The sequence below is a fragment of the Myxine glutinosa genome, chromosome 10 (assembly GCF_964187855.1).
Source record: "Myxine glutinosa chromosome 10, kmMyxGlut1.1, whole genome shotgun sequence".
In the NCBI taxonomy this organism is placed as follows: domain Eukaryota; kingdom Metazoa; phylum Chordata; class Myxini; order Myxiniformes; family Myxinidae; genus Myxine; species Myxine glutinosa.
The window spans coordinates 104535364-104561454 of record NC_136270.1 but is presented as its reverse complement, the minus strand read 5'-3'; the positions used below and the strand labels follow the sequence as shown (position 1 = coordinate 104561454).

Sequence of the window (26091 nt, the reverse complement as noted above, 5' to 3'; positions counted from 1 at the left end):
GCGGTGGGCCAGCCTTGCCCGGGTGGAACGCCGCCACCACAAGGGGGCGTCGTTCTGACCCCTCCTACCTCCCCTCGAACCGGGCCGGTCGCCTTGCCCGGCCAAGCGTGGACTCGACCGTGCGGGGCGGGGCCCAGCCCGAATCGTGCATGACGCCCCGAACAGGAGTGACGCGACACCGATCCCCGCCGGCTCCCGCAGCACACAAAGCCCGGCACGGACCAAGGGCTCGCGTCGGCTATACGTCGGCCTAACCGCTGCCCCGGTCAACGTCGATGCTTCACTTGCATGCTCATGCATACGCGACCCCTTTTACACTCTCCACACCCGGCGCTCCAACGCCTCTCGTACATCCCATGCATTCTACTCGTGCACATTCTTGCGCATCCATTCCACCATTCGCACACTCTGTTATCACACACTCCGTTCCACACCTTTGCTCCGTTACATCCTCCGTAACACTCACCACGGGTGTGCACTCCTGCACACCCACTCACGCGCTCCGATGTGCCCTCCCGCACACACGCCACAACCAACTCAGGTGTGCCTCCTCGCACCCGCTCCTCATCCATCTCACTCTCTGTATCACGCTCATCACACATACACTCCGACGTGCATTCGCCCTCGCACCCGGTGTCACTCCCATACTCTGTCACACACTCACTCTCCGACGCACACTTTTTCCTCACAAGCGTGCCATTTCCACTCACACCACTCACAAGGGACCCTCCACCAACGCCCGGGTGTCGTCTCGATCCCAAGCGCGCGAGAGACCCTCTCGCGCCAAACATTCTCCTGCAAAATATACAGGCCGACTCACCTGGGCGCTTCTTCTTCCTCGCTCCAACACCACCTGCAAATCTTTATTCGGGTTATGCAGCACGACATCATGATGCAGGCATGGACTTTGCACAATTTCCATTCCTTTACCCCGCGAGTGCTTTTCTACGGCCGGCGTCTCTTCCAACCCAATTTCGATTATTTCTTTTTCTTTATTCACCTCGACGACCGCAGGCTCACATGAATTTGCCTTGTCCAAATCGGCGGCCGTCGGGTTTTTCACACCCCGTGTCGCGATCTCTACTCCGGTCCACCCGGCTGTGGTTTGCTCACCCTCGCTTTTCTTGCGCTCCTCAAGCCGCATTACCTCATCGTGTACCCATGTGCTCTTCCCGCTCAACATGCGATCCATGCTCTCCCCACATTTTTGTGTGCTCTCCCCACATTTTTGTATCTCGTTTTTCAATTCTTTCCTTTCCCGGGTGGCTCTATCCCCCTTTTCTTTCAGGAATGCTTGGAATTGTGCCAGGAGTAATTGCATGAACTCTGGCATCGTGGGCTTGGCTGCCGCGACCACGTGTGAGGCGCTGCCATCTTGTGCGCCTGCAACCCCCTCGACTGCATCCTCCTTGCTCTCCTCTTCCATTATTCCCACTGCTTCCCTGGGGTCCTGGGTCGCCTCTACCTCCTCATTCTCCCCTACCGGCACCCGATCGCCTTGATCATCCATGGCACGATTTCAATTTGGATGTTAAACAAAATTTCGGCCGCTCTTAATTTCGACCAAATTTTTTTTCAGATGTTAAAAATTTGGTTCGGGTCCAAATCCCAACTCCTCGACACCAATCGTTATGGATCGCGGTTTCGGCACTCCCCTTACCGAGGGGGGGGTTTAATCCCCTCGTCTTTTAAGCTGGCCATCCGAGTCCTGGAACTATCTCGCTCCTTTGCGGGATGACATTGGCCAGGGTGATTGGTCAAGGATTTCCCAAATACCTTCACCAATCACTCCGCAAAGCAGGGAAATGAGTCCCTGCTCGAACCGCGGATGTGATGGTAATTGCCGAGCGGTTTAGCAATCCACGATCCGAGCCGTTAGCAAATAGACTAACCCGATTATAGCGGTTGGCCAAAATCGCGCCACAGGTACTCAATTGGAGACAGGACAAAAGCGATCGGGGGAAGAAGAAACCAAAGTAAATGAATAACAGGTATTTATTATGTACATGAAATGAAGAGGAAACGAAAGAAGGGCATTTACAAGGATAGGAAGAAGCAGTTACACAGGGCAGCCTTAAACAGTCTTATATTATACCCCAGACAGAACAAACCGACTCACACGAATAGGGATTGGCAGGAAGGAATGGCTGGAAGGGGGAGAAGGTCCAAGCAGACGGCAGGGCAGGAAGGTCCGGGGCAAATGCACAGCGTCGAGGTTGGCTCCAGTCCACGCTCCGGGCTTGAGGCGAAACCCGGCGGCAGCTGCACATATTAGTTTCACGCAGTCGGGGCTTTCCGAAGCAGTTCGTCAAAGAGCTCTGCGCAGCTTCGTCTCTCAGCCAGACCCCACCAAGCACCGTCTCTAACCCAAGTCGACTCTGTAAAAAGGCTCGCGCTGGCGCTTATATTACGCGCTTCAAGATCAATGCGTGCTTCATAGAGCCACGCCCGTGATGGTATTTCATCAGCCCTGGTTGGCTGGTAAGGGCTCGCTGGCTCCACCTCTGCTGGTGAGTTGAAGTGCCACACCTTGTTCTTGTGTCCCGCCCCCTTTTTGCTCGGCCTGAGACTGCATGTTCAATGGCGGCTTGGGGCAAGCAATCGAATCAAGACAAGGGGCAGCGAACGCTGCCCTACCGCTCTCTCTGCACTTTGAAGAGCGGGAGAGATGATTGGGGAAATTGAAGGGGGCCTATCTTATTTGATTAATGCAACGCAGATTCAACTATTGGGAACAGATCCTTAACTGAAACACATAATAATGAAATAACTCCAGAGAGGTCCTATGGTGCTCTACGTGTTGTACATGGACTAACTAGGGTGCGATCTTTAATAAAGCCAAATAATGGGGATATTTACAGGGGATCATTTATAAGGGAACATTTACTAAAATTTACAAAGTGAAGGTTCTAAAAACCGTAACAGTATATATAAGGGTGGTAGAGCCACACGACCCAGCCCCGAAATTGTGCGAAGGCACAGTATTGAAAAAATGGGGGAGTGAGACCCCAAATTTGGGAGGCACCACAGGATGGTCAATGGGAATTGGTTTTTAGAACCGCATAGTGTAAAGTGGCCAATTGGATTGGCAGGGCAAGACCCCGGGTACTTTAAAGAGTTAATGTAATTAGAAGGATAGTTAGGATGAAATCTCTTCGCACCATACACATCCACTCACCAAGGTGACAGGACTCCACACCAAGTTTTGCAAATGTTTGGAATGAAAGACGCATTATGACGTGGGTGAGACATTGTGTGTAATTCCATCCCTTCCTTCTTGGGAGGGATTGGACGACGAATTTGGTTTAGAGGGAGATATGGGAGACATGACGGTAGAGACGGAATTTGTAAAGTGTAAATACGGGGAGGGGCCAGGGTAGTTTAGGCGACATGGGGGGTTACATACGGCTCGGGACGAGCTTTCTCCGCTCGCTCTTCCGCGCCCCTCGTGTTGCATTGCCTTGCATTATGTGTACCCTTGCGACCTTTCCCCCACTGACTCTCTCTGCTTTGAGTTGTCTTTCCTGCTTTGTCTTTCCTCCCCACCCATGGACCCATATCTTTTGTTGAGGGGAGTGTGCAGGAACCCTGACCTGTGCGGCTGCACTTTTGCGCTGCACCCTGCCACCTGTTGCCTGCACCGGTACACCTATGGACCACACGTTCTGTGGCCTGGCACCTTTGCTGGGGCAGACAATCACTGCAAACGTTACCTTGTGCCCTGCGGACCACTGTTTTAAGTGGCATCGATGCCATGCAGTCGGACCACCTAAGTTGGCCCTGCTGGCCGAAATAAAAACGGACACGGTTTGTGCCTTTTTATTAATTCCTTTGGTGTGTCAGGAAAGAAGACTTCAAGTTTGACGATGGCGCACCGAAGACGTAGCAAGAAGACGCCGCAGCCCAGCAGCCAAGCACAAGACATCATTGATTTTTGAAATGTGATTGTGCATTTTTTGATGATTGTGATGACTGTGCATTTTTGTGCATATTGGTGGATGGTGTATTGGTGCAGTGCATTCTGTGTTTCTCCTCTCCAAATTTATCTTCTTTCCCACAAAAGAACAGGTCCTGGGTTGTAGTGTTGTAAATAAGTATCTTAGTCTTGTAAATAACATGCTCCTCACCGGCTTTATGTGTAGTTTAAGGATTCTTTCTGTAATTCGGTTAATTGTGGGTGTGAGTCTGTTAGTTAGTACACAACGCAGTAGGTGGGACATATCTAGTGTTTAAAACTGTCACACACAGGGTGTTAGAGTAAATGTAGAGGGAAACCACACCTACGTGTCACACTAAGTTTAAAAAGTAGTCCTGACCCTTGCATCAGAACCGGTCGTACTCACTTGTGTGGGTTCGGCTCGGGGACGAGCCTGGCGAAGGAGGGGTGCAGTGTTACGGTTCTGTGAGTGTAAATATAACATCATTAAAGGTTAAAGGTTTGCCCCCATAGTTATTCCACAAGCAACACGTAGGCCACCTTAGAACATTAGTTATGTCATAGTATGTGTGAGGATAAGGCCATTTCCATTAGTGATACCTGCGTTGTGTAAAAGAAATAAGCTTAGGTCCCGTTCATTTTGCGGCCACCCTCCAAGTCGACCTCGTTGAGCAGCATCCATCCCGCGCCCCATTCGACTAATCCACCTCGTTTGTTACGTGTTGGGCCGGCAGCATTAGCTGCCAGTTGATCGCTCAAACTAGTCGGGTGGCCACGAGGTGGGCCTGAAAAGGGGGAGGAGCGCGAGGACGGGGTGTGGCCGCATCAAGCAGCACGTCAGAAGGCGGTGACGGTAAGAGCCACCAACCAACCAGGGCTCAGTGGGCATGGCTTAAGAGGGCGTGGTAAGGGCGCATCCAGCAAGTGCTGGAAGGTTCGCTGCAAAGGCTATATAAGCGCGTGCACAAAGCCCTTGAAAAGAACTTGCAGAGGGAGCTTGTGCTGAAAAGGACTGTGCGGGGACGTCTGATTGTATGAGGACTGGCACGATTCGTGCATGTATAAGGACTCGTGGGAGAGGGCTTTGTGAAAGAACTGCAAGGGATCGCGCTCTGTGAGAGGACTCCTGCGGGAGAGGCGCTTTGCAGCGAACTGTATTAGGAGCGCATATATAACCCGGTTCATCTAATACGTACGCGACCGTGGTCGCCAGTAACCGCCCAGCCAGCCTACCTTTCGCCCCGCATTTTTTTTTTTTTTTTTTGTATACAAGATCGAGGCTCGTGAAAGAGCTAACATTCATCACACAAAAAGACAAACCGACACACAAAACACAAAAAACAAGGGGAGCGGCAGACAAGATGGGGAGAGAGGGGGAAGGACACAAACACAACATTTGAGAGCAGGGACATCGGGAGGACTTGGGGGGAGGTGGGAGAGGAATAAAACATATGAACACTGCAAGGACTCTGGGGTGAATTACCGGGGGTAGAAAAGATCAAGGTTTTCGATGGGGGAAGATAAGAGATGGTGGTGAACAGCAGTTTTAAAGACCTGGAGGGATGAGTGGGATTGAAGGGAGTGGGGGAGTTTGTTCCAGAGGCGGGAGAAAAGGGGAATGAAAGAGTGAAGGTGAGCAGAGAGCCTAGACTTTGGCAGTTTAACCATAAGAGGGTTGCAGGCAGATCTTGTGCGACCTGAAGGAATATTGGGGGGACAGAGCACAGAGAGAGCTGGGGGAGCAAGGCTGGAGAGGAGTCGGTAGAAGACAGAAAGACCACCAACCTGCCTGCGGTGAGTGAGTGAAAGGCCCTCGGAGTTGACTACATCGCAGGAGATTCCAATGATTCTGAAAGCTTTGGCCTCAACAGCGTGACGCCGAGCAAGGTGTGAGGCAGGAGCACCAGCCCAGAGGGGGGAACAGTATTCCATTGAGCTGCGGATGAAAGCCTTGTATGTGGTGAGGAGCTCAGGTGTGCCAAGGAAGGACTTCGCACGACGGAGGATGCCCAGACTGGCTTTGGAGGCCAGCTTGGAAATGTGGTTTTCCCAAGAAAGATCATGGCAGATAGTGAGACCCAAAAGCTTGAGCGACAGAACTTCTTGGAGAGGATTGTTGAGAAAGTAGATGGGAGGGTTGTCCAGTCGGTCCTTTCGGAGAGACATTGTAAGAGTGTGAGATTTGTCAGGATTGAAAGACATGTTCCACTTGTTTGACCAGTCTGTGATTTTGTCCAGGTCTGCAGAGAGTGAGGAGGCTGCAGACTGCCGATCTGAGGGATGAGGAATGGAGCGGCAGATAGTGGAGTCATCAGCAAAGAGATAGAGAGGATTTTCCAGAGTCGGAGAGGTCATTGATGAAGACCAGAAATAGCACAGGGCCCAGAACACTACCTTGGGGAACTCCAGCCAGAACAGGAAGCGAAGATGAGAGAAATCCAGTCAGGGCCACACGTTGCCTACGACCAGAGAGGAAATCCGCAAGCCATGAGTGGAGATTTCCCTGAATACCATAGGAGGTGAGTTTGGTGAGCAGAGCTGGGTGCCAGACCGTATCGAAGGCACGTGATATGTCAAGTGAGACAGCTCTGATTTCCTGTTTGGCATTGAGGACCTCCATCCATTGTTGAGACAGCAGAAGCAACATGTCCAGAGTAGAATGACCTGGTCTGAATCCAAATTGATGATCAGAGATCAAGCCATTCGAGAAGAGGAAGGATTTGATATCTGAAGCAATGATGGAATCCATGACTTTGCTGACAATTGGGAGCAGGCTGATTGGTCTGTAGTTGCAAGGATCTGTTTTTGCACCTTTTTGTGTAAAGCGGTAATGTTTGCTGATTTCCAAGATGCTGGCAGATGACCTTGAGCAAAAGAGAGGGTGAAAAGAACAGAGAGGGTAAGATAGAGCGGCAGAGCAGGATTTTAGGACCCGAGGGCTGATGCCATCTGGTCCAGTTGCAGAATCAGAGTCGAGGTTTGATAAAAACTTCTCCACCTTGTCAGGAGGAGAATTTAACCCCGTAATTGTCCGCTCCGCGTCAACGACCCGCGGGGAGCTTCTGCCACCCTGACCATCTTCTGCGCGGTACAAGTCGGGGACCGGAGTGAACTGCCTGGACGCCATCATCCCTGGACCATCGCCCTGACCATCTACATCCCCATGTGAGTGTGTCTGAGTGTGAAACGGGCCCGTGTCCTGGGATAACTATAAGACTGTATTAAGCTGCACTGTGTGTTCTTCTTCTCCTTCCTGTACAAATTGTAAATAAATCTGTTCTTCCTTGTTTTTTTCCTAATTCGACCGTATCAGTCATTTCCTCCATTGGATAAGCGTGGCACGATTCGGAACCGCTCAGATCGGGTTTAGTTCTTGTTAACGGCTCGGATCACGGTTCGCTATCCCTCGGCATTTCTACTTATAACGTGATTCGGGCGGAGTTTATTTCCTTGCTTCCTGGGCAGCGTTGGTACTTAGGTAATAGGAATTCGGCCTACCACCCTATTCAACGCCGTCTGGAAGGAACGTCATAGCCCCGGATCGCGTCGGCTAGTAAAAGACAAGGGGACTAATCCCCCCTTGGTAAGGGGAAAGGCCGATGTAGAGATCCGCAACAATATATATATATATATATATATTGTTGTGGATATGAGAATGTTTTTTTATTTTGTTGTTGTGGTAAAATGTTGTTGTAAAAGGTTGTTGTAAAATATCACCCCTCCTCCCTCCGTTTGTGGTTGTATAAAGGTCAAAGGGCGTTTCCGTAGTTAGTCCATAAAACATACATGCAGGACACGATATATCCTTTCTTTTGACAGTTATATCCTTATTATGTGTATTAGCGTAAGGCTGTGTCTTCCATTAATTGAAATACTCCATTGCACCAGTGAAAGAGAATAGATCCCCTTTCCTTCCCATCCCCAAAATCTCCATCCAATATTACATCCCCTCTCGTCATTGCCGAGCCTCGATTGCCAATATTACCTCCCCTCCAATAACCGCCATTGACCACGAGGCTCGAGTCAGGGAAGAAAGGCGTGTCTCCACCTCGTCAGAGGGGAGGAGGGGCGTGCCCGCCCGTCGTCATCCAGGGCGGAGCCCGAGGGTCGCGCGACCAACCAGGGCCGAGGTGAGCACCCCGATGGGCGTGTCCTGAACGCCGGCGGCTTAACCGCCGGAGGCGCTATAAAAAGGCGCGCACGGAAGTAAAAGGAGAGGTGGTTGGACAGTTGGTTGGTTGCACAGAGTTGGTTGCGCAGAGAGTTGGTAGCACCGTTGGTCAGGGTTGGTTGCACCGTTGGTCAGAGTTGGTTGCACAGAGTTGGTTGCGGTGAGGAGTCGGTGGTCAGAGTGAGGGACCAAGAAAGAGTGGAGGATTTGGACCAGACGAGTGGGACAAGGCCTGGCAAGGCAAGTGGAGGCGGGAGCAGCAGCGACACCCGGCAGCCGCTTGGGGCCTGGGCGGCGGTTTGGAGCAGGGCCGAAAAGGAACGGCGGCTGCTAAACGCGCCGATCGTGCTGCATGACCCCCCTTGGACTTCCCTCTCCCTCCAGCCATCCACATCCTGCGATTCCTGCAATTCCCCGCGTGAGTCAGTGTCTTTTGTTTGTTCTGTCATGGGATAAGTTAAGCCTGTAGATAAGCTAGTATTTGCACTGTGTCACCTGCGTCTTATGTGTTGTAAATAAACTTGATTGCTCCTTTTTGCTTGTGTGTGTAAATAATAAACCCCATTACTCGTCTGTACGTCTTCTCGTTTTAATTCCTTTTCCTCTTGCATTGCGTCGTTTTTGTCTTTTCCCTCATTGAGCAGCTACGGTGCGATACGGCCAAAGTTCTGGGTGAATCGGGTGAGTTTTGTTAGGTCGCGGTCTTACACCACCGCTCGGTCTATAACATCTAACCGCGATCTATAACAATATATATATATATATTGATGAGGTACCCGTGCTATGCATGGGTGGAAAGCCAAAAGCAAGCAAACAAAACGGGGAAATGATGAATGCTAAAACATGAACCAATAAATTACACATTCCTGTGCCACCTTCAGTCGAACGTCAGACATTGACAGCCGTTTTGTGAATGACTTGGTCAAAAAATGGCGAATGATAAACGATGAACCAATAAATTCCACTTTATTGGGCCAACTTCACTTGATCTTCAGACATGGACAGCAGGTTCGTGAATGGCTTGGGTAAAAAAAAACAGAGAATGGGAAACGATGAACCAATAAATTCCACATACCTGTGCAACCTTCAGTCAAACGTCAGACATGGACAGCCGGTTCGTGAATGACTTGGGCAAAAAACGGCGAATGGAAAACAATGAACCAATAAATTCCACATTCCTGTGCCACGTTCTGTTGAAAATCAGGCATGACAGAAAGTTCGTGACGGACTTGCAGAAAAAAACGTACCCAGACTGAATAGTTCTACACCAAGTCAATGACGTATCTGCATATGGCGAATCTACGAATGTCACGGTTAAAAGGTAGAACCCCTCACGTCATTTCCTCATTCATATTTCAACTCAATATCTCTATTTTAATTCCAAACAGCATCATTCCAATCATATATTAATACTATAATAAAATACTGTATTAAATCACGATTGTATTGAGTCATTATCAAACCAGCTCATTGTCGTCATCTGTTCACTTCTGGATTTGGGGCAGCTCGGTATCGAGTCAATTTCAAAATCATAATTTTATGGAGGAATTTATGAAACCTCCCACCATCCAAAAAGTGAAGGGGTCTGAATACTTTCTGAATGCACTGTACATATATATATATATATGTATTTTTTTTTTTGTTATAACCAGGAATCTAACTCCGGCCCCTCGCAGGAATTTGATTCCTGTTTATATTTAAATATATATATATATATATATATACCCCCCCTCCCCCTCCCCCCTCCCCTCCCCCTCCATCCCTCCCCCCTCTCCTCCCCTCCCCCCTTCTCCTCCCCTCCCCCTCCCCCTCTTCTCTCCCCCCTCCCCCCTCTCCTCCCCCCCCTCCCCCTCCTCCCTCCTCCACCCCCTTCCCCCTTCTTCCCCCTTCTCCCCCCTCCTCCCCCTCCTCCCCCTCCCGGCAATGCCGGGTACTTCTGCTAGGGTGATGGGGGAGGGGGGAGGGGGGGAGTGGGAGGGGGAGGAAGGGGAGGGGGAGGGGGAGGGGGAAAAGGAGGGGAGGGGAACGGGGGGAGGGGAGGAGAGGGTGGAGGGGGGGAGGGGAGGAGAGGGGGGAGGGGAGGAGAGGGGGGGAGGCAGAAATATATATATATATATATATATATATATATATATATACACACACACACAACAACAACAACAACATGCATTTTAAGGCCATTTTCCCTGCTAGAGTGGGGGTTAGCCTTGCGGTCCCCATGACAATCTTCTCCATTTTGCCCTATTTTCTGCATCTCTCCTTGTTAACCCCCTTGCCCGCATTTCTTCTTCCACCATCTTTAGCCAAGTCTTTCTCGGTCTTCCCCGTCCTCTACTTCCTTCTACATCAATTTCCATCACTCTTCTCAACCAGTCACTTTCATCCTTCCTCAACACATGACCAAACCATCCCAGCCTGTTCCTCTTCACAGCATCAATCACAGGCAATATTCCCATCATCTTTCGCAATTCATCATTTGTCTTCCTCTCTCTCAACGATACTCCGCACATCCATCGAACCATTCGCATTTCCACCCTTTCCAGCCTTCGTTGCTGCTCTACGTTCATTACCCATGTCTCGCTCCCATAAATCATAACACTTCTCACACATGCAGCACACACCTTTCCCTTCAGCTTCAGCAACACTCTCCTCCTCATCAGCACGCCACTCAGTTCCCGAAACTTCTTCCATGCACATCTCACTCGAGCAACCGTTGCCGAGTCTGATCCACCTTCTCCATTCAGCATGTCTCCGAGGTAGCAAAATGTTTTCACACCTTCCAGCTTCACGCCGTCTCCAAGATCCAACTCAACATTTCCTCCATCTGCAGCTCCCTCTGTGCACACCTTACATTTGAATGTAGCTGCCACACTGGTAAATGACCCTCTCAGACCACTACATTTTTGATGAACCCACTCAGCGCACATTGTACATTGAATGGAGTTCACTCCGACACCCTTCCTGCACACAGCACACGGCCACTTCCCAGTTCTTTCCACCTCACCACATGCTTTACCACTTGCCATCACCTTCGTCTTTCCGATATTCACCTTCAGACCTTTTGTCTCCATACATTCCTTCCACTTGTTCTTTTCCTTCAGTCCATCCATACTTTCCGCAATCAACACCAGATCATCTGCATACAACAACTCCCACGGTAAACCCTCCTTTACGTTCTGAGCCAGCACCTCCATCACAGCTACAAATAGTAGTGGACTTAGTACCGACCCCTGATGCACTCCCACCTTCACCTCAAACTCACCACTGTTCCCGTCCTTCGTCCTTACAGCTGTGCGCGCTCTTTTGTACATTGCCATCACTACTCTGATCAACCATTCCTCCACTCCTAACTTCCTCAATGCCCATGTCAATACTTTGCGTGGAACCCTATCGAATGCTTTCTCCAGATCAACAAACCCAAAAAACAACCTCTTCCTCTTCTCCATGTACTTCTCCTGCAACTGCCTCACAATGAAAAGTGCATCTGTCGTTCCTCTTCCTGGCATGAATCCAAACTGCATTTCGTCGATCTTCACTTTCTTCCTTATCCTCCTCTCCAACACCCTTTCCAATACCTTCATTCCATGCTCCAATAACTTTATCGCTCGGTACGAGCCACACTCCAGAGGGTCACCTTTCCCCTTGTATAGAGGGACGAGGGTACTCAGTTCCCAAGCCACTGGAATGCGGCCTTCTTTCACCACCAGATTACAGATCTCTGTCATTCTCTTCACACCCCAACTTCCTGCTGCCTTCAACATATCTCCCACAACTCCCGTCGGCCCTCCCGCTTTTCCACTCTTCATTGCTGTTATCGCTTCCTCAACTTCCTTCTCAGTTATCTTCTCTGCCGGTCCTAAAACTGGGTTAGTCTCTATGTTGCCATCCCATTCATTCTCTGTATTCAACAGCATTTCCATATATCTTTTCCATCTTCCTTTAATTCCATCTGGGTCGACAACGATTTGTCCCACTTCATCCTTCAAGCAACTCACCCCCATCACGTCACACCTCTCTTTCGCTATGTGCTTTGCAATCCTGAATACTGCTTTCTGACCCTCTTCCGAATCCAAGTGTTCTCTGAACATTTTCCTACATGCCTCCTGCGCCTTTGCTACCTCTTTCTTTGCAGCCTTCCTGGCTGCCTTATAACTTTCATGCTCTGCTGTTTCTGCTCCCGTACCCTTCGCCTTCTGCCACTCCTTGAACTTCTTCCTCTTCTCGTCAATCCTCTTTCCAACTTCATCATCCCACCACCATGTTTCCGAGTGCCTCGGTGGTCCTTTTGTCCATCCACATACCTCACCAACGGCTCCCAACAGACTAGCTTTCATTGACATCCAACCACTTTCAAGCTCAACAACATCATCCTCTACCCTACTCAGCCTCTCTTTTAATGCCTCCCTTACTGTCACCTCTTTCAACCTCCACACCTTCATTCTTGGTTGGTACTTCACCCGCCGAGCTCTCCTCGCACCTTTCATTTTTATGTCGCAGACAACCAAGTGGTGCTGTGAAACAGCCTCCTCCCCCGGGATCACCTTTGTGTCCCGGAGGTGCCCCCTATCTCGCCTACGCACCATCAGGTAGTCAACGGTTGTCGTCGACCCACCTGACGTGTATGTAACAAGCTTATTATCCTCTTTCTGGAACTGAGTATTACAAATCAACAAATCAGCTCCATCAGCAAACTCCAAAATCCTTTCACCTTCTCCATTTCTCACACCATATCCGTAACCCCCATGAACTCCCTCAAAACCATCCATACTCCTTCCCACATGTCCATTCAGGTCTCCTCCAACCACAACAACTTCTTCATCTTTCACGTTTTCCATCAGCTTCTCTATCGCACACCAGAACTTGTCCTTCTCTTCATTGCTTCGACCAACCTGCGGAGCATATCCCGAGATGACGTTCACCAAGAGCTTTCCAATCATCATTTTCACCATCATCAACCTATCACTCACTCTAGTCACACTCACCACACTGTCTACAAACTCCTCAGAAAACAGGACACCAACACCATTGACGCCCTCCGGGCACCCTTGCCACACAAACTTGTATTTCTGTCCCTGCCTACCCTTCACCATTCTCACACCACTTCCCTTCCATCTCGTCTCTTGCACACAACATATGTCCACTGTTCTTCTGACCAATACTTCCACCACTTCTCCTGATCTCCCTGTCATTGTCCCTACATTCCATGTCCCAAACCTCAGAAACCGATCTCCACTTCGGGCTGCACCCTGCCAATATGTAGTTGTAATTGTCATGGTTCTCTTTTTGAGGCAATGTTTTTATGGCCGGATGCCCTTCCTGACGCCAACCCTCTTAGTCGTCTCTTACGACAAGCAGGGATACGGTGTACCTATTCTGACCAGGGTACACACTGGGAAACGTTTAAAACATGGAAATTCTGGGGGGGGGGGGGGCGTCGTCAGCATCACGGCTGCAGTTTAAACATATTCCAACAATATCCAAACAGAACCATGAAAACCATGAAAAACAATCTGGGAAAAGTCTCCAAGCGAGAACGTGGATTTGAGAAAGAAGGAGCAGAGGCGGGAGAGAAACGAGATACAGGGGGCGGGGCACAAGCCGAGACGAGGAGGAGAGCGAACAAACGTGTCCGGGAGGGGAGAAAGAATCAATATAGAATTCTTTGTCTAGGGAGGTGAGGTGAGGGGGAGAAAATAAAATAAAAGAAACAAGCAATGCAGCGGAGGAAATAACCCAAACCGACAAAACACCGACGGGGGAGGGAAGCCCCAAGTTACCAGGCCGCGCACGAGGTACGACCCAGAAAACGATTAACTACACACAAGTTTGTACGAATTACAAACCAATACCAACCAGAAACACACAATAACACGTACACAGCAAAATAACCAGTGGAAATTTGACAAAGACAAGAATGGGAAAACTTAAACTTCGATGCCGTGGAGAGCTCGAAGTACGCTTCACTCGCCCGAGGAACCATATATATATATATATATATATATATATATACATATATATATATATATATATATATATATATATATATATATACATATACATATATATATATACATATTGTTACGGTCCACGGATTAGATGTTATTTTTTACCGAGCGGTGGTGTAACCGTGGCCGAACAGTTGTTCCCTGACTAAAACCAGATTTACCCAAACGTTGGCCGTATCGCGCCACAGCTACTCAATCGGGAAAACTCTAAAGCGACCGAATGCAAAGAGGAAGAAGACGTACAGAAGAGTAACGGGATTTATTATTTACACACACAAGCAAAAAGGAGCAGTCACGATTATGTACAGGGACATGAGACGCAGGTGACACAGTGAAAATTACTAGCTTATACAGACTTAGTTACTACCCAGGACAGAACAAACAAAGACGACTCACACGGGGAATTGCAGAGTGGATTGGCTGGAAGAAGGTGTGTGGCTGGAGGGGGAGGACGGCACGGAGCTGGCTGGAGCTTGATCCCGCACGGGACGTCGGGCTGGACCTCGACGGCCGCTGATGCCACCGATCCTGTCGTGTGCGCGGGATCACGGGTCGGATCACGGGTCGGGTCACTGTCGGAGCCGACGCGCTGGTGGGGGGTCTGGCGTGACGGGTTCTCTCCTCTCTCTTTCTTTTGTCCAACCACTCTTTCTCCACCGACAACTCAACGCAACCAACGCAACCACTCAACGCAACCACTGACCACCCCTGACGACCAACTCAGCTCTTGTCATGGACCTCTCTTTTCAGACTCATCTCCTTGTCTCAGTAAAAGCGCATCTGCCTGGGGAACGCCCCCGCGGTGGGTTATATAGGCCCCGCCCCTCAACCTTTTCGAACCTCCCCCAAACGCTCTTCCTCCGCCCTCTCAAACCAAACCCCTCGTGCTCGGTTGGTTGTTCGGGGCTGGCTCACTCCTCCCCTCTATGACGAGGTGGAGACACGCCTTTCTTCCCCAACCCTGCCTCGTGGCCAATGGTGGTTGAAGAAAACCGCCCAAAATGCAGTTGGCCATTGAAATGAAATGAAAGGGGACCTATTCTTATTTCACTTGGTGCAATGGAGTATTTAAATTAATGGGAGACACAGCCTTACCCTAAGACACATAATAAGATATAAGCTACTGAATAAGGGTTTTATCGGGTCCTGCAATGTGGTGTTTATGGAATAACTACCGAGACGCCCTTTGACCTTCACACTAAGGAGGTATTTACAAGGAATCATTACATTTTACAGAGGGTGATATTTACAACCATTTACTATACAATACAACACAATAAAAAAAACACAATCCTCATATCCGCAACAATATATATATACATACATACATATATGTCACCTGTTTATTGTCTATATCATTGCACTTTTGTCTAATTACCTCTTCTAGAAATACACTTCAGATTGATTAACACTTTGTGAAAAGTTTTTGCTTTTGTTTTACTTTTCCAGAAATTGCCTTTGATACTCAGAAAATGAAACAAAGCAAATGAAGAAGTATTTGTCAACAATAAATGACAGAAATATAACATAATCAGCTCAGAAGGTAAAATAAGCATGTGTATGTCCCACATTGTACCACTCCTTCTGTCCTTCCTTCCACAGTTTCTTGATCGCTAACCCAAATGCAAGAGTATTTTTCAAGAAATTTGAAGGCCTGGCTATCACCGAGGATTGCAACTTTGCTGAAGTCAATGATCATGCAGTTCGCATTATGGATGCGATTAACAAACTGGTTGTCAATGTCAATGACCCATCTAAGCAGAAGGAACAACTCGATGCCCTGAGCCTAAAACATGTCAACGATTTCAAGGTGGACAAGAAGTATTTCAAGGTAAGGACACACACTCACTTTTGCTCCTGAAATACTTCTTGAAAGATCTTGTTCTTCAAAAATCAAATATTATCAATTGCCTCATGAAAGGCCACAAAAGTTAATTTACCTAATTTATTATTGGAACCTCTTTCCTTGAAGATTATGATGAGGATGCGTATGTAGGGATGTCCTTTAATGGGTCAAGACAAGGTTGATTTGCAGAAAGCATCGTTCTAGTTTGCTATTATTGTGGAACCCACAAAATTTCCTGTTTTAATATTCACGCCAAGACAGAAGCACATGTATTAATGTTTAAAAACGCATTTCCGTATTATATATATATAACATGCTAGGTATCTCATCATGGGCTGGCATGACAGGTAAGAGGCAAATATATCTTTACTGGCTGGCAAGATGTCTTAGAGGTAGATATATCTTTTCATCATAGGCTGGCTTGATGGTTTTGAGGAAGATTTATGATTACGCAAGGGCATCTTCATTGGTGGCTGGCCTTAACTGCCAAATTAGAGAGGCAAGTAGAGGCTGTGAGGATTAGGTACATGGTGGAAGAGAGTATGGAGTCAGGAATATAGGGGAGAAGATCCTTGAAATGGCTGATAGTGTAAACATCTTTATTACTAATTCGGGTTCTAAGAACAGAGAAGACCGACCTGTTGGTAACGTATAGAAGTGGGCCAAGTATGAGCCAGATTGATTACATTCTTGTGAGAAAAAGAGAAGAAAATGTATTGAATGGCAAGGTAATACCGGGAGAGGCTTTAACTACACAGCATCGACTTTTGGTGACTGATATGAGTGAAGAAAGAGAAGAAAAAGGTTAAACACCAAAAAATGTATAAAATTTTGAAGTTAAAATGTGTGAGGATAGAAATGTTGAAAGAGAAGGTGCGGAATGAAAGAGAAAGGTGTGTGCCAACAAGGGTATACATCAGGACTGGAGTAATATACAGAAAGTTGTTGTGATTGTACAGCGCCGGACAGTTCTCTCAAACAAACCTGTGGCATGGAGACAGCCGATCGATCTCGCAGGAGAGACATAGAGATCCCCCACACAGCCTTCATGAAGTCATGGCCCCAACACAGACACAGACACAGAGAGAGAGACACAGACACAGAGAGAGAGACACAGACACAGAGAGAGAGACACAGACACAGAGAGAGAGACACAGACACAGAGAGAGAGACACAGACACAGAGAGAGAGACACAGACACAGAGAGAGAGACACAGACACAGAGAGAGAGACACAGACACAGAGAGAGAGACACAGACACAGAGAGAGAGACACAGACACAGAGAGAGAGACACAGACACAGAGAGAGAGACACAGACACAGAGAGAGAGACACAGACACAGAGAGAGAGACACAGACACAGAGAGACACAGACACAGAGAGAGAGAGAGACACAGACACAGAGAGAGAGAGACACAGAGAGAGAGACAGACACAGAGAGAGAGACACAGACACAGAGAGAGAGACACAGACACAGAGAGAGAGACACAGACACAGAGAGAGAGACACAGACACAGAGAGAGAGAGACACAGACACAGAGAGAGAGAGACACAGAGAGAGAGAGACACAGACACAGAGAGAGAGACACAGAGAGAGAGACACAGAGAGAGAGACACAGAGAGAGAGACACAGAGAGAGAGACACAGAGAGAGAGACACAGAGAGAGAGACACAGACACAGAGAGAGAGAGACACAGACACAGAGAGAGAGACACAGACACAGAGAGAGAGACACAGACACAGAGAGAGAGAGACACAGACACAGAGAGAGAGAGACACAGACACAGAGACAGAGAGAGACACACAGACACAGAGAGAGAGAGACACACAGACACAGAGAGAGAGAGAGAGACACAGACACAGAGAGAGAGAGAGAGAGAGAGAGAGAGAGAGACACAGACACAGAGAGAGAGACACAGACACAGAGAGAGAGAGAGAGAGAGAGAGAGAGAGAGAGAGACACAGACACAGAGAGAGAGAGACAGACACAGAGAGAGAGAGAGAGAGAGAGAGACACACAGACACAGAGAGAGAGAGACACAGACACAGAGAGAGAGAGACACAGACACAGAGAGAGAGAGAGACACAGACACAGAGAGAGAGAGACACAGACACAGAGAGAGAGAGACACAGACACAGAGAGAGAGAGAGACAGACACAGAGAGAGAGAGAGACACAGACACAGAGAGAGAGAGACATAGACACAGAGAGAGAGAGAGACAGACACACAGAGAGAGAGAGAGAGAGAGAGAGAGACAGACAGACAGACAGACAAGAGGGAACGGGTCGGTAGATGGGGACCTATCGGCACTCTGACTCTGACAGCGCTGCTCTGACGAAGCAGGGAAGAATAGGGAAGATTTGCCCGAAAAGAGGAATCCCCGATAGTTGTATATGAAGAAAGTTGCTATAAATGCAGAAACGGAAGTGTGTGGAAAGATCATTAAAGGTCAGAAGATAAATAAAGAGACATGATGGTGTAATGAGGAACTGCAAGCTGTGATCAAATATACAAAGGAGGCCTTTAATAAGTGGCAGAGACCAAGGGATGGAGTAAGCAAAGCAAAGTATAAGGCTTGCAGCAGCAGAGCGAAGAAAACAGTGGGTAGGGCGAAAAATTATACTTGCAAGGATCGCTTTGATATGTTAGAGACGAAAGAGGGAAAGAAGACTATTTACACCATTGCAAAGACTAGGGGCTACAACAGGGAGGGATGTAAGGAAGGTTAGAGGCCAGAATGGGCATCGTTTGACTGGGGATATAAAGATAAAACATGGAAGGAGTATTTTGATGATCTGTTTAATGTTGAAAACAATGGAGAAGAATTCATGGATGTAGAGTTAACACAGGGCCCAGAACCAACAATCACAACGGATGGAGTTAGGAAGGCAATCTATCAAATGAAAAATGGGAAATCCGTGGGACCCTCTGGAACCACTATTGATAGGATGAAAGGTTTAGGAGAAGCCGGCGAGGATGGGTTAGGCAGCTACTATGGAATATGTGAGAATAGAGAGTGCCAAAAGACTGGGATAGCAGCATTATAGAGCCCATCGACAAGCAAAAGGGCGATCCTTTAGAGTGCGGCAACAATAGAGGAATTAAATTGTTGGAACATATTATGATGTTAATCGAGACAAGTCAGGAGACGACGATGGTTCACGAGCAAGCGGTATTCAATGACAAAGGACGGACTATAACCGAAACAGACCCGGACTGGGCGGTCGGGGGCCCACGTGGCAAGTGTCGGCCCCCGACATGCGGTGTACATGCCTATTTACAAAGGGCCCCAATGTGCTGCGTGCGCAGGCCTTTGAGAGCCAGCTGTACGTAATTGTGTGTGGTGCTGGCCTGGAAATGTCAAAACGAAGGTTACTGAGCTTGAAATGAGATAGAAAATAATGTATAATCAGTTATGACGTTAGTTAGCTACACAATACCGAAAATTCGGTTCGATTCCGACAACTTTGAAAATTTGACCTTTGTGACCTTCAAAGGTCAAAGGACGATGATTCTGAAATTTGTTGCAAAACTTGTATTTCATGATGTATGTGATAATATAAGATCATGTATGACATGTCACCCTATCAGGAAGCGAACAATGTAATAAAACCATCAAAAATCGACTTTTCTAAATTTCGTGACCTTGTGACCTTGACCTTGGGGCGAAAATGAAAAATCGAGTTCCGTGGGGCTAGACACATGACATTGGCCTAACCAAATATCGAAACCCCTGTCAGATTCCACCAACTCCCTTGGAGAAGATGTCGCTTGGACTCGATTACCCCCTAAAAAGACATCTTTTTCTGGCGTCGCTCCGCCCACAATGGGCGCAATACGCCCACTCAGGGGTAGGACACAACTAGATCATGATATCAACTTCCCACCCAAGTTTCATCAAGACCGGATGATATCATCAGGTAGTTATGCTGCGGACAGACAGACACACACCCATGACGAATATAGTGGTCACTCTGTTTGATAACTCATGAACCAAAAGTAGTACAGACAAGCCTTGATAAGGGTGGTGGGTGTGAATGAAATGCAATTTGGTTTTGTACCAGGAAAGGGAACTACGTATTACTCTGTTGGTCGATGGATACAGGCGAAGTTTCTTGAAGACTTCCTTCAAGTCGGCTGCCTTGAACAAAAAGCTCTGCTACACCTTTATTGACCTCGAAAAGGCATATGGCTGAGTTCCGAGGGAGGTTGTTTATTGGTGCTTGAGGAAGAAAGGTGTATCAAAAAAGATAATAAGAGTCATCAAGACAATGTACAGGGAAGAAAAAACGAGCAAAGGAACAACACCTGTGTTGACAGTCGAGTTGGGAATCTAGGCATGGTTACATCAGGGATCGGTACTCAGTCCTCTGCTTTTAATCGTCTTCATGGATGTGCTGAGCGGGGAGACAAGAAAGGGAGTTAGTCCATGTGACTGAATTAGCACTGATAGCAGGGCCAGTTGAGTTGATGAGAATGTGGCTGAACTAACAAAGCCAATTGATCAGGATTGGTATAGGAGTAAACACCAAGAAAACAGAGGTGATGATGAGTTGTAGAGGAGACTTCGAAGTGATCGCAGTTAAGGATTTAAATGATGAATTGAAGCATGTGTGTAGGTTTATTTAAGTACTTAGGATCGACAATTGATAAGAAAGGGTTAGGTGAGGCAGATGTAAGGGACAGGGTGAAAGCCTGGAGGAAGAAGTAGAAGAATGTGGTAGTTATGGGAGACAGAAGAATACCAACTAAGCTTAAAGTTAAGATGTACAAAACGGTGACAAGACCAGTGATGTTGTCTGGTACTGAGACTTGCCATTTCATAAGAAGGAAGAGCAGTCACTTTACAGGGCAGTGATGAGGATAATGCTTGTCCATTAGCAGATAGAAAAGGGGTGAAGACATAAGAAGAGGGCTTGGAATGAGAAGGAAGGAAACACAGGATGGGGCAGACCGAGACGGCTCAACGTAGTGGAAAGTGATACGGAGAAGAAAGGATTAAGATCATAGAATACAGAGAACAGAGAATTTTGGAGGATAATCCACGCGGCTGAACCCACATTACCGTGGTATTAAACAGCCGGAAAGATAGACGATGATGGCATCATTTCTTAGAAGTAGATATATCTAATCATCATAAGCTGGCATGATAGGTTTGGAGGAGGATAAATGATCACAAGGTGACATCATTCCTTAAAGGTGGATATACTGTATCTAATCATCACAGACTGGCATGACACCTTATAGGAAGATATATCAACACAGGCTGGCATCGTTGCTTATAGAGAGAGTACTCTTCTTTGTGAGTTACATTCCCAGCAGAATATCGGCTGACTACATGTTTTACGCTAGGGGTTCACATGCTACGCCCTCACTGTTGGTTCACGAGTTATCAGTGACCATTATATTCGTCATGGGTGTGTGTCTGTGTGTCTGTCTGTCCGCAGCATAACTACCCGATGATATCATCCGATCTTGATGAAACTTGGGTGGGAGGTTGATATCATGATCTAGTTGTGTCCTGCCTAGAGTGGGCGTATTGCGCCCATATAGGGCGGAGCCACGCCCGAAAAAGATGTCTTTTTAGGGGGTAATCGAGTTCAAGCTACATCTTCTCCGAGGGAGTTGGTGGAATCTGACAGGGGTTTCGGTAGTTGGTTAGGCCAATGTCATGTGTCTAGCCCCACGGAGCTCGATTTTTCATTTTCGCCCCAAGGTCAAGGTCACAAGGTCACGAAATTTAGAAAAGTCGATTTTTGATGGTTTTATTACATTGTTCACTTCCTGATAGGGTGAAATGTCGTCCATGATCTTATATTATCACATACATGATGAAATACAAGTTTTCCAACAAATTTCAGAATCTTTGACCTTTGAAGGTCACAAAGGTCAAATTTTCAAAGTTGTCGGAATCGAACCAAATTTTCGGTATTGTGTAGCTAACTAGTCTCATAACAGATAATACATTCCTATTTATATTTTTTCAATGTCGGTTTTGACCTTTGTCATTGAATACCGCTCGCTCATGAACCATCATCGTCTCTTGACTTTTTTTTTGTTTGTTTGTTTTTTGTATACAAGATCGAGGCTCGTGTAATTACACATAAAACATAGAATAAAGGGAGCGGGAGACAAGATGGGGAGAGAGAGGGAAGACAAGTACAACAGTAGAGACATTAGGAGATCTGTGGGAGGGAGAGGGCTTGAAGGGAGGAGGCATGGGAATGGTGGGGGGGGGGGGTGAGGTATAAAACACATGGATACTGCTCGGACTTCCAGGAAAGAAGTTGGTATTTCAAAAAAGTGAATCTGGGGTGAATTAACAGGGGTAGAAAAGATTAAGGTTTTGGATGGGGGAAGATAAGAGATGGTGGTGAAAAGCTGTTTTGCTCTGTTCTCAAGATGGCAAAGACAACTTACCCCTACCGCTTCCAAAAATCTTAACCTCTCCAGTACCATAAATCCCCCATGGGCCCCCAGTTACGCAAACGATATTTGGCAGCACAGCGGCCCTTAGGGCTAACGTGAATAGCCGGACCTGTATATAGAGACACCTGCGTCTTCCTCCCCCACACTGCCCCGCCTAAAATTACTAGCTTTATTTTACTACCCATTGTTCCCCATTATGTGTGCTAAATTTTGTTGTGATCAAAAGCCATTACAAAGATCTCCTCAACCCCACAGCCATCCCTTCCACCAATGGCACTCCCCATGGGCCCCCGTTTTGTCTGCAAAGTTTGCTGACCCGACATTGTTCCGTTCTCAAGATATACAAGACATAAGGGAACAGAGAGACAAACAGAAAAATGGAGTGTGACAATAACGAGGCTAACTTAGCACTAACAACATTTCGTACCGGTTGTTGTGCGCAGGTTCTTTGCCAGGTCATCCTTGACGTCGCATCCGAAAAACTGGGCAAGCCGTTGAAAGACAATGTGGTCACCGCCTGGGAGAAATTGCTGAGCATTGTGTGTATTGGTCTTCAGTGTAAATACTAGGAAGGATTATAATTTAGAACACCCAATCACCAGTTTGCGTGCTTCAGTGGAAGGCACTGGACTGGACTTGGCTCTACGGTTAGAATTGTGCCTTGAAAAGTGTTTAACGATTTATGATTGACATGTTACTGTAACTCATATTGCATCACAACTACGGTAAATGCTTTAAGATGAGGAGGTGGTTGTATACCTGTTTTCCTATAGACTTTTCAATGTATTTTAAGCCCTCTTAGTGCTGCGGTGGGTAGTTGTGAGATGGCTGTTTCATAAACAATCAGCTTCCTTCCTTGATCTGCTTTTTGGCAGAAATAATCGAACAAGCAAAATTAGAGCTTGACTTTCTCCAGAAGTGAACATTGAGCAATTGGTAATCCCTCCATGGTGTGACGTGGGACTGCTTTGCCAAGGCTTGACAATAAAGAAACAACTTTACCCTTGCACGTTAACTGTGGGTTGTTTGACCATTGAGTCGATCTCTGTGTACTATGGCCGACCAGGAGGCTATTTGGTCAACTTCTGTTGAAGTAGGCACTACCTTAAACAGTTTATACGAGCTTGACCTAAAATTCTGTAGTTGTTGTATAGCCCAGGACAGTTCTCTCGAACAAGCCCGTGGCACGGAGACAGCCGATCGATCTCCCAGGAGTGACCCAGAGATCCCCCACATCCAGGATGGTGTGGCCTGCCTTCACGAAGCCAAGGCCACAACAGAGTTAGAGAGAGAGGGAGAGAGAGAGACAAGAGGGAAAGGGCCGGTCCATGGGGACCGATTGGCTCTCTGACCGTGACTGTGCTGCCCTGACAAATCTGGGCAGCAGAGAAGAATGAGGAAGATTTGGCCCCCAACTTGCGTAGGGGGTACAACCACCATGAAGAGGCATCAAAACTCTGTAGTTATTTATTAGGGTGGTGATACTTACAGGTAAAAATTTAAGTAAAAAATTCTAAAGCTGTACCCCCTAATTTTGTTCATATGTCAAACTTCATCCATTTTGGTCCATATTTATAGTTTGCACAATGACGTATAAGTTCTGAAATACAGTGGCCCGGTATCAATGGCCGACACTAGCTCTTCACTTTTACATTGATATTGCTTCCTTTTTGCTGTTGAGGAAATGGCTTCTATGGTTCTGCTCAACTTGAATGAGGAATTGTTTCTTTGTTATGATGGCATTATCCTCCTCAACAAGGGGAATTTTGTGATTTGTCAACCTCAAGTGTTAAACATTGCTTTCACATGATCTCAGGCTCGTAGTGGAGCTGACACACACACACACACACACACACACACACACACACACACACACACACACACACACACACACGTAATGTGCTAAAGCAGAAGCTTGAGCCTCTTCAATGCTGGAAATCCACTTTGGAGCAGGTAGAAGTTGGTGTACTCCTCTCCGGGCAGGATCACTTTTTTTTGTTTTTTCTCTGTAGTGTCATTCAAGAGCTTGCCATCGTAGCGGACTACAAGTGAGACTGTTGGCTGCAACTGTTCCTTTGGGTTAATCACAATTTCTTCTTAGAAGCGATGTCAGCTATTCAAATGAAGGAACGGGTGATGGGTAGCTCCTGCACATCATTACTGAGGCTCTGAGCTGTGCTAACAAAGACAAATGTTGCTTTTCTTTCACTCAACTTCATTTTGCCCATAACTGCTGCCAAATTTAGACTGACAATATTTCTTCTATTATGTTTCTCCAACAGTTGATTTATCTTCATCACTGCTGTTGGTGATGAATCATCACTGTGTTTGGTGATTATCTACCAACCTCATAACTACTGTTGGATGATCCCCAACAACTAACAGTTTCGTTCAAAGTCTGCTATTCCTCCTTGGAACGCCGTTTGAGCTTTCATGAATTGTCTTCTTCAATGCTTTTGGTTTGTGATGGTGGAATAGCACACATCAGTTGATTATTTGAAGGTAATATGCCTCCGGTTCATATATATATATATATATATATATATATATATATATATATATATATATATATATATATATATATATATATATATATATATATATATATATATATATAGTTACGGACCGCGGATTAGATGTTATTTTGACCGAGCGGTGGTGTAACTGCGGCCGAACAGTTATTCCCCGACTAAAACCCGATTCAACCCAAACGTTGGCCGTATCACGCCACAGCTACTCAATCGGGAAAACTCTAAAGCGACCGAATGCAAAGAGGAAGAAGACGTACAGAAGAGTAACGGGATTTATTATTTACACACACAAGCAAAAAGGAGCAGTCACGATTATTTACAGGGACATGAGACGCAGGTGACAGAGTGAAATTTACTAGCTTATACAGACTTAGTTACTACCCAGGACAGAACAAACGAAGACACTGACTCATGCGGGGAATTGCAGAGTGGACTGCTGGAAGGAGGTGTGTGGCTGGAGGGGGGGGGGGGGGCGGCACGGAGCTGGCTGGAGCTTGATCCCGCACGGGACGTCGGGCTGGACCTCGACAGCCGCTGATGCCACCGAGCCTGTCGTGTGCGCCGAGTCACGGGTCGGAGCTGCTTGTCTCAGTAAAAGCGCATCTGCTCTGGCGACCCAGCTCTTTCTTTGGACTCAGTAAAAGCGCAACTCTCTGACGACCCAGCTCTTTCTTTGGACTCAGTAAAAGCGCAACTCTCTGACGATCCAGCTCTTTCTTTGGACTCAGTAAAAGCGCAACTCTCTGATGACCCAGCTCTTGTCTCCTCCCTCCTTGTCTCAACTCTCCGTCTCCACTCTCGGTGGGGGCTGATGCAACGGGTTTTATAACCCCCGCCCTTCACCCTTTGCGAACCTCCCCCAAGCATTCTCTCTCCGCCCTCTCAAGCCAAACCCCTTGTTCATGGTTGGTCGAGTGGGGCTGGCTCACTCCTCCCCTCTCTGACGAGGTGGGGACCCGCCTTTCTTCCCCAACCCTGCCTCGTGGCCAATGGTGGTTGAAGAAAAACCGCCCAAAATGCAGTTGGCCATCAAAATGAAATGAAAGGGGACCTATTCTTATTTCACTTGGTACAATGGAGTATTTAAGTTAATGGGAGACACAGCCTTACCCTAAGACACATAATAAGATATAAGCTATCGAACAGGGGCATTCTATGATTGGCTGACGTG

General features: G+C 47.3%; 1 protein-coding gene across 1 annotated transcript in view; it reads left to right on the top strand.

The window, feature by feature from the left end:
- Nucleotides 1–23395, top strand: part of LOC137417108 (globin-3) — a 30714-nt gene extending 7319 nt beyond the window's left edge. Inside the window, exons 2-3 of the mRNA XM_068102872.2 lie at nt 15716–15944; nt 22833–23395. Coding sequence (XP_067958973.1) covers nt 15716–15944; nt 22833–22958 — 355 coding nt within the window. The 3' untranslated portion in view covers nt 22959–23395. The remainder of the gene's footprint in view (nt 1–15715; nt 15945–22832) is intronic.
- Nucleotides 23396–26091: the final 2696 nt, after the last annotated feature.